The 14,302-nt window shown below is 36.3% G+C and overlaps 1 protein-coding gene across 1 annotated transcript in view; it reads left to right on the plus strand.

The window, feature by feature from the left end:
* The window catches only part of LOC139848538 (uncharacterized), a 54,374-nt gene extending 40,795 nt beyond the window's left edge, over positions 1 to 13,579 (plus strand). The window contains exons 3-4 of the mRNA XM_071838266.1: positions 8,234 to 12,996; positions 13,305 to 13,579. Of these exons, the coding sequence (XP_071694367.1) occupies positions 8,234 to 12,993 (4,760 nt within the window). The 3' untranslated portion in view covers positions 12,994 to 12,996; positions 13,305 to 13,579. The remainder of the gene's footprint in view (positions 1 to 8,233; positions 12,997 to 13,304) is intronic.
* Positions 13,580 to 14,302: the final 723 nt, after the last annotated feature.

Below are 14,302 nucleotides of genomic sequence, written 5' to 3' on the forward strand. Positions count from 1 at the left end.
CGTTAGTTTCTATCACAATGTGATAGTCTGCTGGTGGTGTTTCCATTTCTGGTAGATTACTGATCGTTGTTTTAATTTTTCTGACCAAATCCCAATCTGATGCCTTCATTCGCTTATCACCATGAGGTGCTGTTTTCGAGTATAACGGTCGTAACATGATTCCAAATTTTAGAATGTAAGACCTGGCATAGTTGATTATACCTAACCACGATCGTAGTCCTTTCTTGTCTTTGAGCTTTTCATCATCGAAGTCAAGAATCTTCTTGATGATATGCTCTTGTAGCCTTAGTTTGCCTTGTCCAATTACTGCTCCTAAGAAGTCAATTTGACGGTTTGTCGTTAGCCGTCTTGTTGAAGAAAGCTATTGTCGCTTGGCAATCCGTTCTGAGAGTGTTCTCCTGTTTATCAAGATAATATATTTTGAGACTTGATAGCATTTCCATACAGGCGTAGATCTCTTCATCAATTGTTGATTTTACTGTTAGGAATTTTTCGCTTGCGTAAGCACATACTTTCTCTGATGACTTTGGGTCATTTCTTTTTAGCTTCCACTTGCATAATCCGCCCCATCCTTCCATGCAACCGTTAGTTTCTATCACAATGTGATAGTCTGCTGGTGGTGTTTCCATTTCTGGTAGATTACTGATCGTTGTTTTAATTTTTCTGACCAAATCCCAATCTGATGCCTTCATTCGCTTATCACCATGAGGTGCTGTTTTCGAGTATAACGGTCGTAACATGATTCCAAATTTTAGAATGTAAGACCTGGCATAGTTGATTATACCTAACCACGATCGTAGTCCTTTCTTGTCTTTGAGCTTTTCATCATCGAAGTCAAGAATCTTCTTGATGATATGCTCTTGTAGCCTTAGTTTGCCTTGTCCAATTACTGCTCCTAAGAAGTCAATTTGGGTGACTCCAATTTTCATCTTTGTTGGTGACAAGACCAAACCATTCCTTTTGTATATCTCTAGCATTATTCCCAAGTGCTTGATATGATCATCTTCATTTTCTGAGAAAACGAGGATATCGTCAATATAAACTGCAATGAACTGTTCCGTTCCCCTAAAACAGTCATCCATTTTTCGTTGGAAAATTGCCGGAGCATTCTTCAATCCAAATGGCATCACAAGCCATTCATATAGTCCTCCTAGTACGACAAACGCTGTCCAGGGAATTGATTCTTCATCCATGATGACTTGGTGAAATCCACTTTTAAGATCAAATTTTGAGTAGATTTTGCTTCTACCAATCCTCTGTAAGATGGTGTTGATGCCTGGTAGGCTGTACTGATCTTTGTAAGTGTTATCGTTGAGCGATCGGTAATTAAACACCATACGTTCATTGCCTCTAATCTCCTTTTTAGTAACCGGATATACAGATGTGCCAGATTGCACAATCATAGCCATTGTTCGGTGCCTGCTGTTACTTTTTCTAATTACTCCAAGGTTGAGCAAAGCTTCAACATGTCTTTTGAATGAGTCTTGCATTGCTGGTGTGACATGCTTGAGTGGTTTGTCTTCTATGGTGATTTATGGGTTAATTATGTCAAGTTTACATTTGACTTTGTTCTTTTCCCCGTGTTTCATTGGATTATTACCAATATAACCTCTTTCTTTCAATTGATCAACTAAATTCTTGCATTTTTGCAAAAATTTTGGATTCTCTTGTTCCTGAACCTCCTCCAAAATATTGAGTTGAGCAAACTCAATATAATCTTCCTCTGCCAGGTTGATCAATTTTGCTTGCTGCTGGGTGTTGATGGTGGTGATGTTTTTGTAGAAGGTGACTATGTTACCTTCAATTCGAACTCCTCCGTACATTTGTCTGATAAAGTTGCAACCTAAAAGCATTTGAATTCCGTCTTTATCGGCATTCATCCGAAAACTGAGCACAAGTGGTATTCGGAATCGACGACCTTCGATTTCCATATAACCATCTTTAAGTTTATGCCGAACAGTTTGAACGGAATTGACACCGTTTACGTATGTCACGTATTTTGTTTCTTCTTGGGCTCCCATGGGGACACAGCCTGAGTTGATACTGCATGTTGTAGCCCCAGTATCGAGTATAGCTTGTATCTCGAATGGGTCAAGGCCTGGTATGTCAAAACGAACTTTAAAATTATAAAGTTTGTTTGCTACCTTTTTGGGCTTGGGCCTGATTTGTATTGGGCTTTCTTTTATAGCTTGTTTAACATGCTCTTCTTTTTCAAGGTAAAATGCTTGGGCTTCATGGGCTTCTTTTGGATCATCATCTGAATCAACCCATTCTTTTACTTCTGGTGGCCCATCTTTGAAATAAACCTTTGGGGGCTCATTTTCAAATTGAATCTTTGTTTTACCTTCTTTTACCTCTTTCCTTCGTAACTCAAGGTAATCTTCCTTTAACTCTTTTTCTAAGAGTTGCTCTTTGCATTTCATTAACTCTTTTCTTAAGAATTCAACTTTAATTTTGAGATTGTTTACTTCAAAGGTTAACGCTATATTCTTCTCAACTAATCCCATTTCATTTGTTGCTTTGAATTCTTCTTTTACTCCTGACTCTTTAGGTTCTGCCTTTTTTTTTCTTCAGCTTTTTGAAATATGTATCCTCCATAGTGACGTGCACAAGTGATGCACTGTGTGTATTTGCAGTTGTCATGAATACTTCTTTGGTGGTTCAACTTCTGGAAGATATGACGGTCTTTGTGGTACTGAAATAGTTAGCATGAATGCGAATTCTTCTTGATATGGCATCCCTGAGTTTTGTGCTAACGTTTTTGCCGTATGATCGATTTCTCCTTCAGATACGCTGCAAATTGCATCACTATCTAATTCGTTCATGTCTACGGAGACGACATCCCAGTCATCTGGTAGATCCAAATTTTCTAACATTGCTTTTCTCGCAATGTTTCCTCTTTGCCTGTTGCATTCCCTCACATAATGACCTTACTCTCCACATATAAAACATTTGCACTTTCTCTGTTTCAGCGCATCTTTCTTCTTAAAGGTCTTGATGTGCGAATCATGGGGTTTGCCTTTGTATGATTTTGCTTTTCGCAAACCATACTTTTTAGTTGTGTCTTTATAATAGCCTGGAATTGGAACTGTTGAACAGAAATCCAGATTCTTTAAGCTTCGTTGAAGCGCATCTTGTTGACACATTTCAGTCAAGTATTGCCAGGCGAAATTAATTCTTGGTAAAACACCAATATTATTTCCTGGGTACTTCTTTTCCTAAGCTTCTTCTAGCTTCTTTCCGATTAATGGGGGCATCTTTTTGAATAACTTCTGCGAGATTTCTGGTGAGATGTATGCTCTACTAGTTTTTGCTCCTAAATGCCAGAAGTCTGTCATGTACCGACCTATGTATTTTGAATCATTGTAGGTCAGTCTTTCGAGATCATTGTATGCCCTATCTTGCACTGTTGTTGATCCCTGGAAGGGGTCCTCCAAAGTGATTATTCTTCGGACTTGTGAGGTTAAATTTCTAACATCATCGCCGATATTTACCAGAGCTTGATATTCATCTGGATACGCCATTCTCCATTGTATCCACATCTTTTTCTCATTTTCTCCAAGTAGGTTTTCAATAAAATCCACCCTCGCTTAGTTATCTGCCCATTTTCTGCTATTTATGAAATTGATTGTAATTGACTCCCATCTGTCAATCACGTCTCCGAATAAACCAATATCTACTGGCAATACCCGTATTTCACCTTGATCTTGCTGGGCATTTGGTAAGCTCCACATATTATCCCTTGGATTCCTATATGTGAACTTTGTTGTTCCTCTGTTATCGATAACGGGGATTTCTTCTCTAATATTGTTCAAATTTGCTGGAAGGTAGTTTGATGGTCCAAGTACTGAGTCTTGAGGTGGTCTGTAATTTGAAGTTACCGACCCAGAATAAGCTCCTTCTTGGATGTTTTGCTTGAAACGATGCAACGCTGGATATTCCATTTCTGGAATTTCTTCTATATTTTCATCTAAACCCATTTCACTAAATTATTTGCATTCATACTTCTATTCCATTTATATTCGGACCATATTTTAAGTATTAAGTACTAAAATAAAGACCAAGCTTACATGAAGTGATGTCCTCCCGAATCATAGCGTCTTTAGCTATAATCTCTTTAACGCCTGCCTCTTGTTGTTATAACTCTGGAAAAACATGAGACATTAAATCCACTACATTACAACATATAACAATCAGAATGCATCACCACAAAGACTTGTCACAAATCATAAACTCACAGGAAACTTTGATTAAAATACATTATAGAACTAACGTGAAATTAGAACTATATAAGCTACCCGTTGAAAAATATTTGATATGTCTTCAGTACTTCAGATCCAAAATGTACGGCACAAAAAGGAATACGCTGCAAAACTTATTCACAATCTTCATTGCCTGAAAATCATGATAGTATCATAAAATTAGGCTAACATTATATGAAAGTGAGAATTTAATTATAACATAAACAACTTAAACTATTTAACAAAACCCTATAAATCAGAACGAATATAAAACATGTTACCGCATTACCCTATCAACGACGCCCTCCTACTTAATCACGGCGTATTTGACTAAATCAACACCAAAAAACGTCCTAAATTGAAGCAGATGATACATAACTTCGAAATTCGAATTAAAATAAAACAATCCAAAACCCTAATTCGATTAAATACTTACCTTGATCTCCTGAAGTTCCAAATGTCAGCAATCATGTAGTGAACAATAACGTAATACACATTGAAGAATCGTTCATTGGGTGGCAAGAAATCAAATAAGGTTTTTTGATATTCCCATTAAATTCAGATTTGGAAAAGTATATAAATCAGATTTGAGAATGGAGTGCATCATGATTTCCTCATTAAATTAGGGTTTCATCGTGAAGAATTTTAGGGTGTACTACGAATTAGGGATTGTTAGCTATTTACATACCAATATGAACTGCAAATTACATTTTTTTACACACTAACGCACGTGCTCAAAAACCTAGTATATATACACATTATATAAAACATATACATATCTGCCACATATCACTACCAGATTCAATATGCCACATGTCACAAACTCATAAAATTTTAAAATTAATCCATTAAAATAGAATATCATAAATATATTATCCTCAGTTATCAGAAAATATTACTCCTTAATATTCGAAATCTTTTTGTTAGGTTATGTTTCGTATTAATGTTGTAGTTAATTTGTTTTTGGATACTAAATACTACGGAGTAAATATTATGGAGCACTTCCACACAACTAAAAAAGTGTGTGCACGAAGAAAACATGTTACTTGTATGCTACAAATCAATCAACAAAAGTTCATACAAAATATTATCAATAAGAAACACCAACATCTTGATGTGCAAGTATTATTATTATCATATATTCTCTATTTGTTAACCATACAACTATTACTTTGATTTTGTATGTTAGGTCACTCCCTATCGTAACTAAACTATTCATCCTCTTAACCTTCCACATCAGCGCCACATCAACACCAATATCCTATAACTAACTCATAATTAAACACTCCTTATCATGGCTAAAACAATACTCCTCTTAATATACAACGTACAAGCAATAAAGCATCAAGTCCAACAATAAAAAGCACTGAGACCCGCAATTCCTATAACTCTTCCGTTAAATCTATGGTGAAAGCGGGTAACTAACGCGGGTAACTAAGTGGTGCCTATGGTTAGTTACGGGTAATGAGCGGGTAATGGGCGGGTAACTAACCATAGGGGGTGGTCTTAGGTCACTCCCTATCGTAACTAAACTATTCATCCTCTTAACCTTCCACATCAGCGCCACATCAACACCAATATTCTATAACTAAACACTCCCTATAATGGCTAAAAAAATACTCCTCTTAATATACAATGTACAAGCAATAAAGCATCAAGTCCAAGCAATAAAGCATCAAGTCCAAACAATAAAAAGCCATTGGGACCCACAATTACTATAACCAACCTTCATACTTCCGTTAAATCCATGGTGGAAGCGGGTAACTAAAGCGGGTAACTAGCTCGTGCCTATGGTTCATTACGGGTAATGACGGGTAATGAGCGGGTAACGGACGGGTAACTAACCATAGGGGGTGGTCTTATCGTATATTTAATCTGTTAGTATACGTTCTATAGAGAACATATAGACCACACGATTTGATATGTTTCAATCATTATAAAATATTTGTAGACTGTTTGAAATGTTTCATATGTATGATAGGACAATATAAGACACTTGTTGGGAGCTATGGTCAGTTGTGAAAATGTTTACAACTTTTGTCCACTAGACGAATTCATAATCTATACGTTGGTATACAATATTAATGCTTTCGATACAAATGTTATTAGTAATAAATGGTTTTTTTCATTGTAATTTTATTATTATACATTTGATAAATATCAATATTAACGTTATCGAATACTCCATCCGTCCCAAATCTATCGTCCCAAATCCATCCGTCCCAAATCTATCGTCTCCAGACAAAAAACACACAGTTTAGGAAAAAGTGAGTATCACATGTACTTTTTATTTACTTTCTAGTTTTACCACTTAATTTTTACGTATCTTTTTGTCTTACATGTATAAGGTAGGGGCACAAAAGAACTTTAGGCCATTAATCATTTCCATTTATGGAAGTGAACAATTAATTTGGTACATCCCAAAATGGAATAGTGGACAATAGAATTGGGACGGAGGGAGTACTAATTTATACAACTGTCGTGCAACGTACGAGCTCACGTTAGTATTAAATAGTAATGATTTTGATACAAATGTTATTAGTAATAAATGGGTTTTTCATTGTAATTGTATTATACATTTGATAAATATCAATACTAACGTTATCGAATACTAATTTATACAACTGTCGTGCAACGCACAGGCTCGTAAATCTAGTTAAAAATATATAAGGTATTTGTATGCCAAGCTCTATGTAATTAGGATCTCTATTGGACTGTATTAGGGAATTTTAATTTAACAATTAGGTTACTCAATTGGTTTACGATATAGAGATACTATATTGGTTACTCTATTGGACTGTATTAGGGATTTTCGATTAGGATCATGTATTAGGGATTTTTAATTTAACAATTAGGTTACTCAATTGGTTAACGATATAGAGATACTAGCACTTGTCAAATGTGAAACATGCAACTTGTGGGTGCTAATACGGATCTTAGAACAAACGTAGACTCGATCTAGAGGCGGAAAACACTAGAACACGCTTTAATCGAATAAACGTGAACTTTCGGGGTCGAAGAATCAAATCTAAATAATATTAGATAGATACCTGGAGTTGTTATTCTTATTGGGATTGAATGGAAACGAAAAACTCAGAGAATATGTGGCTAGGGTTTGTGCAAAGTGTGTAACATTATAATGAAACCCGTAACCCTTATTTATATACTGTCAGCACTCTACTCTGTCGTGCGACAGATCCACACTGCCGTGCGATTGTCTTGTCTGGCAATGCCTTACACCGGCCTAACTCTGTCGTGCGACAGAGTTAGTCTCTTGTACGACAGATTCTGTCTGTCGTGCGATTGACCAAGTCAAGTGTTAATAATGTTTAATACATTTACGTTTTATTCACGAACGATTTACGATTTATATATAACGTTTTAACAGATATAATCATTCAAATATGAAACCGACACTATTAAAGTAAATATAATAAAAACCAATGTTTATTTACATCAATTGTCCATATATTAAAAGACTTAATTATACATGAATACTCGGTACGAACTAGGGACTTACATGTTAACGTGTAATATCACAACTGCGACTCTTTGATAGGTCTTAAGTTTTAACTTGATCTTCATTTGTATTTGTATGTATGAGTCTTTTTGTTTTATGTGATATATTGCTAGATACATGACGTACATACAAAAATAAATGGTTTATGTCCGTATTAAATTTCTTAGGATACTAAGTGCAATTAGTAATCTGTCTTGTGTGTCGTATACATGTAGGATTAGATGAGCAGTCCTTTTCAGTTGTAATCTTTCTTTCTTGTTTTTATAGCTGAAACTTTCATTGTAATATGGTTATTATTAAGATTGAGCATAACGATTTGGCTTGATTATTTGGTGTTTGCAGCTACTTTAACTGTTGAATATATTTATTTTTCTGTTTTTTGCGTGCTGCTGTTTACTTTCGTTAGCAAATTATCTCTTGAGTTTTCTTAGCTCTGTTTTGTTACTGATATATTGTTTACATTCTAAATCAGGAATTGGGTTCAAGAGTGTGTTTCTGATAACAGCTCAGCCTTGCATTTTTAGCAACGGCTATCAGATAAGGTTCAACGAAAAACCTTGCCAGCTATGTAATGTTGGTTATATTGTTCCAGAATGGGTTGAGGAAGAATCAATTTTAATTGCCATTCGAAGCATATATGGTTCCACTTTGACCCTGCCAACCACAACTCTGGTCTTACCATTAAAACCAGACAAAGTCAAACCAGTGAAGGATCAGCTTTCCAGTGTTCATCCTGAAGTTTTGTTATTTCTTTCAAAAATAAAGCGGCTTTCAGTTAAGGAAAACAACGAAGATCCGAGGCTCAATACTGTGAGTGCGATATCAATCTATAGTGAAAAAAACTTTGTTACACTGAAGAGCATGGATGCTGAGTCATACACACTACATCTTACTGCTGATGATACTTGCATTAAAGATGACACTGAATGTGATTACCTTATGTGGAAACAGAGGTTTCCTGTGAAGGACGAAAGTAGAGTTGATGTCAGATCCGACGTAGAAGAATGGGTGATTACATTGGCTTTTCCAAATGGGACAAGACTCAAAAGAGGTTGTTCGAGCATGCCCGGCATCTATTCATTTTTGCCAACCGAGACTGTAACAAATTTTCACTTTATTATCCAAGCAGATTTTCTCCTAGCCTCATCAAGGGAGAATATTCTCTGGGACAACAAATGGAACAAGGGGATTCTAGATTGTGTACCTGTTGCATTTATGAATGCATTTACGTCACTCATTAAGTCGACTAACAATGCTCCTATTTCCAGTCTCCCGAACATGTTTCGGTTCTTGCCTATTAATTCTCCATCTCATCCCGAACTGAACCATGTTTGGCATGCAATTAAAGCCAAGATTTTAAAAGAACCAATCGTTCCCTGTGAGTCGTACACTGTCCAGAAGTTGTTTCGCACACCTGTTGAAGTTTTCAGGCTAAAGCCTGCATTTTGGAGCATACTGAATAGGGCGAGAAACGAAGGTGTGAGCTTTCAGAACATTTCATCTCACGGAGCTTATATTCTGACGTCTTCTTTTGATAAACCGGAGTACTATTCTGTTTTAGAGTTTCTGGAAATTAAATACATTGATAATGAATGGTATGCTAGATGCATTTCCAGTTCAAATCTTGTAATGGGCGTCTCTGAGGATGTTTATTTAGAGCTTTTGGTATTCATAGCAGAAGATTGGGGTTCGTCTTTTCGCAATACCAAAATCAATAACATACCCTTGATCAAGTATGTTGGACTCGATGGCCAAGTTGCATTGTTTAAGATCAATGCATGTACAAACAAGCTGCTTGTTGCGAATTCTGATTGCATCATCTCTTGGTTGATTAACTGGAACAAGGAATTTCAGTGCCCAGCTGAACGATTTTTCTTACCCGAAGACACACATAATGCTATCAAATTGTGTTCAAAGAAACACTCTCTAAACAAGTGGCTGAAAGAGGAACTAAATGTTAAATTCGTCGATGTGTATAAATACGCAGTGGATCTTTTATCTTCAATCGGTATTGACTGCAAACTCGTTGTTATGTTTGCCCATTTCGTCTACAACTCTTTACAAAAGAAATACTTGCAGAAACATCAAGTTGAATATCACTGTGACCATATACCGATTGTTGATAACCACGGGCGGGTAAACACTAGTAGAACTGGAGTTCTGGTACCTGCTAGTGGAAGCAAGTGGGTCAAGCTGATTGGTACTAATCCTTGGAGACATCATCATTACATTGAGCTAGGGGAGGATTACACTCGTCGTGCAAACTATTTTGGTACGGTTACATCAGGGGAAGAGCTAATTTCGTTTATGAAAACTTATGTTGGTGCTTCTGATGTTCCTGATATATCTCCTCCAAATTCTGCTGTTCCTACTTTGTCTTCTCCTCTTACAAAGAAGAACACGTTTTTGCTTCTGGACTGGATTTGTAATCTAAGAATGAAAAGAGATGGTTTACCCAAAAGGTTTCTGTCATCTATCAAAAACGGTAGTTGGTTAAAGATTTCGTTAAGTGGTTCTGCTTGTTATAGGCCACCTAACGAGTCGTTCATGCTAGAAGCGTCGATTGGAAAGCTTTTACAGAATGCATCGGTTCTTGTCGACATCCCGTTGATAGATGTAAACTTTTACGGTGATGAGATAAAAAGTTACAAAGAAGAGCTGCAAATGTTTGGTGTTCGGTTCGAAAACAAAGAAGCGTGCGAGTTTGTTGGTGATCATTTGATGTCTATTGTAGCTTCTTCGAAGTTTACAACAGACAATGTGATTTCGATACTGAAGTTTATTCAGTATTTGAGAGGAAATTATATATCAAGTAAGGTCTTCATTGACAGTATCAAAGGTGGTAGATGGCTAAGAACATCTCGAGGTGATGTGGCTCCGGGCAATGCTGTTTTGTACAGTTGTGAATGGAATGCTGCTTCACAGATAAGCGATATTCCGTTCATTGATCAAGATTATTATGGCAACGAATTGCAATTTTTCAAAACAGAATTAGAGCTGTTGGGTGTGGTTGTGAGTTTCGATCATAGATGTTACCAACTTGTTTATAACAATCTGAGGTCTTCATCTTTATTGACTTATTTGTCATCTGAAGCCGTTTACATGATATTAGAGTGCATATCGCAATTACCGTTATCAGATAATTTGGTGGGAGCGGTTAAGGGTACAAAATGCTTAAACACGAATATGGGCTACAGATGCCCATCTGAGTCTTTTTTGTTGAATCCTGAATCCAAGTGGGGAGGTCTTCTTCAGGTCTTCAGATCGTTTCCGATTCTTGATGAAAGCGTCTATGGGCAGAAGATCTTTTCAATGTCGAGTGAGTTGAAGAAAATTGGTGTTATTGTTGATTTTAAGGACGCATCAAAAGAATTCATTCGGATTTTCGAGCAACATGCTTCTTCTATGAGAAAAGAGAATGTTTTTTTGTTACTGGATTGGTACCGTAAGATAAAGAATAAGGAAATGGAGGTCAAATTGCCTTCAGATCTAAGGAGCTGCTTAAAGAAAGAGAAATGGTTAAAGACAAAACTCGGTGACTACAGAGCTCCCAACGAGTGCATTCTGTTTGGAACAGATTGGGAACCGATTTCTCTAATATCGCTTCTTCCTTTTATCGATGATTCTGATAGTTTTTATGGCAGTCGGATTCACGATTATAAAGAAGAGCTGAAGCTGTTGGGTGTGATCACAGATTTCAAAGTCGGTCTCGGGGCTGAGTTGGTGGCTGCTGGGGTTATCTTACCTCAGGATTGTAGTAGCATTACTTCTGTAAGCGTTTTTGGGTTGCTTGATACTGTTAAGCAACTGGAACATGTTAAATTGGAAACACTTGCTAACTTCTTTGAAAAGCTCTCTCAGAAGAAATGGATAAAAACTTACTTGGGTTACAAACGTCCAGGTGACTGTCTACTTTTCGATTCTGACTGGTACCGTGTAATAAAACGTAGTGATGGTCCGTTTATTGATGAAGAGTTTTATGGACCTCGAATTGCATCTTATAAAGACCAGCTTAATCTGTTAAATGTAGTAACGGATGTTAACGAAGGATGCCAACTGCTTGCTAGTTATCTCGACTCTCACTCGAGTTTTGAAAGTATCAAACGCATATACAGTTACTTGTCTGAATACAACTGGAAGCCCGAAGAGGAATTCAACCAAAGGATATGGATACCGAGAGGTACTGAAAATGGAGAATGGGTAACGCCTCAAAAATGTGTTCTACATGATATACACAATTTGTTTGGTGACAAGTTAAGTGTTTTGGAGAAATGTAAGTATGAGAAGAATATTCTCAGCTTCTTTTCTAATGTTTTCAATGTTAAAGTTCACCCTTCAGTTGATGATTATTGCGACATATGGAAGAAATGGGAATCTTCAGGTCGTCAAATCACACATACCGAATGTTGTGCTTTTTGGGAGTTTGTGGCAAACAATTGGAGTTCAAAAACAGAAGACACGTTTATTGGCAACATATCGAAACTTCCTGTTTTAGATCCTACTTCTGATGGGATATTTCTGCTTCTCAAGTCTGACGTTTTCATCGGTAATGACCTGTTTTTAGTAGACCTCTTTCAGAAATCTTCTCATCGCATGTTTGTTTGGTATCCTCAGCCAATTTTGAAATGTCTAACCCGAACCAAACTCATGGATATCTACGGCAAACTCGGTGTTCGTATGCTTTCAGAATCTGTTAAGAAGACCATATCTGTTGTTTGTCATGATAAGTTTGAGCCGGTAAAATCTGAAAAACGGATTGTCAAAAAAGGCTTGTTTAAACTGATTCTTGGATTTCTTGCTGACCCTAGTCTTAAAGTTGATGTGGAAAAAAGACACGAAGCTGTTAGCCGTTTACTCGCAGTTGAAGCTTTTGAGACAATGGAACCATTGACTGTTGGATACAGTTTGTCCTTTTCTTCTGGAGCTGTGGTTAGCGTGGAAGCCAAGAGAATGGTTCGTTGGGACAAACAGAACTCGAAGTTTTTCATGCAAAAGATGGACAAGTATTGCGGTTACAAAAATGCGATTGTGTATGCTTCTCATTATGCACAAGTGATAGCTGATGGTGTGTTATGGGAGAACGAAGAATTTGTGCCAAAGCTTTCTGAACTGATCCGGTTGGGTTTTTTACTTAAGTTTAATGAGGAGGTTGTTGATTTTCTTTTGAAAAGCAAAAATCTTGAAATCTCAATGGAGGATCAGAATTACCTTTCTTCCACATTCTCTTCTTAATCGGTATGTCATGATCGATCCATTACATACAATATTTGGTAGATATCTCAATTTAAGGCCATGATTGGTTGGACTATCAGTGGTTCGATACGAATAACTTATTGGCTCATCTGATAGTCGACCTTTACATTCAAACTTTTGAAATGATGCTATTAAATTGTAGGTGTTACGATTTTGAGTTTTAATATTTTGGCAAGTTTTCTTCTAAATAATGGGTACCAGTCAAAGTTTACTACTTTTATAGCCTGATTAAACCAAGTAGAAGCACGACTTTGAGCACTAAGTGTTTGGATTCTGTGTTCAAAATGCAGGAGAAAGCAGAAGGAAGATACTGATCAGCATATGGTTATGGTGGTGCACCTGTATTAGCTTTTGGAAGTTGTTTCTGTGTTTTTCGGAATATATTGCTTCTGAATTTCCAGTGTTTATTTATTTATTTATTTCCGGACTCTTATGTTTATAAGGTTCTGTAATGAATTTGATGTTTCTATGGTTTTATGGGTATCTATGGTCTTAGTTTCTGAATCATAACCTATCCAGAATCCAGATGTGTAATAAAATGTTTGTTGGTTATTCTATAGGAAGTAACATTTTCAGCAATATTGTCATATGTTAATTAGCTTTGATACATTGAAATTAACCTTTTCTCCATGCTTATTTTGATGAGTTTACATCAAAATTAACCAAACGCTAGATAGTTTAAATAAGGAAATAGAAGATAAATGGTTAACTCATAACTCGAAGTAGTGAAGACATATACTATGAGTAGTAGTTATACATAATCAAAATAAAGGTTTTTCATTCTATCAATTTCAGAACATACACCATATGATACTTATACAGGGAAAGGTTGGGTCGATTTGGGTAACGGATCAATAAGGGTTTCGGTTGAATTGGGTCATGAGTTGAATGAGTCAGAAGTCGCTAAGAGAAAAAGTGGGCGTTGATTTTGTGAGCGTTTTTGAATATTCCAAAGGATCTTTCTTCTTCAATTGGTAGTAACTGCAAAATGACTGTTACTTTTGCCCATTTTGTCTACAAATCTTTACAAAAAAATTCCTTGCAAAAGTACACTACTGGAAAAACGATCAATGATTCAAAATTACTTGCCCATTTTGAAGCTCTCTGTAATTATATGCCTTCCTATTTGTTATTAACTATGGGCGAGTCAACACAAATAGAAATGGAGTTCTGGTGGTATGTCATGTTTTATCCATTATATATACATAAAATATATATCATTTACTAGATATATTAATATTAATTTGAAGCAGTGAGTGAGATTACACGATCAATGATTTGAAACGAT

This window comes from Rutidosis leptorrhynchoides, chromosome 5 (assembly GCF_046630445.1).
Source record: "Rutidosis leptorrhynchoides isolate AG116_Rl617_1_P2 chromosome 5, CSIRO_AGI_Rlap_v1, whole genome shotgun sequence".
In the NCBI taxonomy this organism is placed as follows: Eukaryota; Viridiplantae; Streptophyta; class Magnoliopsida; order Asterales; family Asteraceae; genus Rutidosis; species Rutidosis leptorrhynchoides.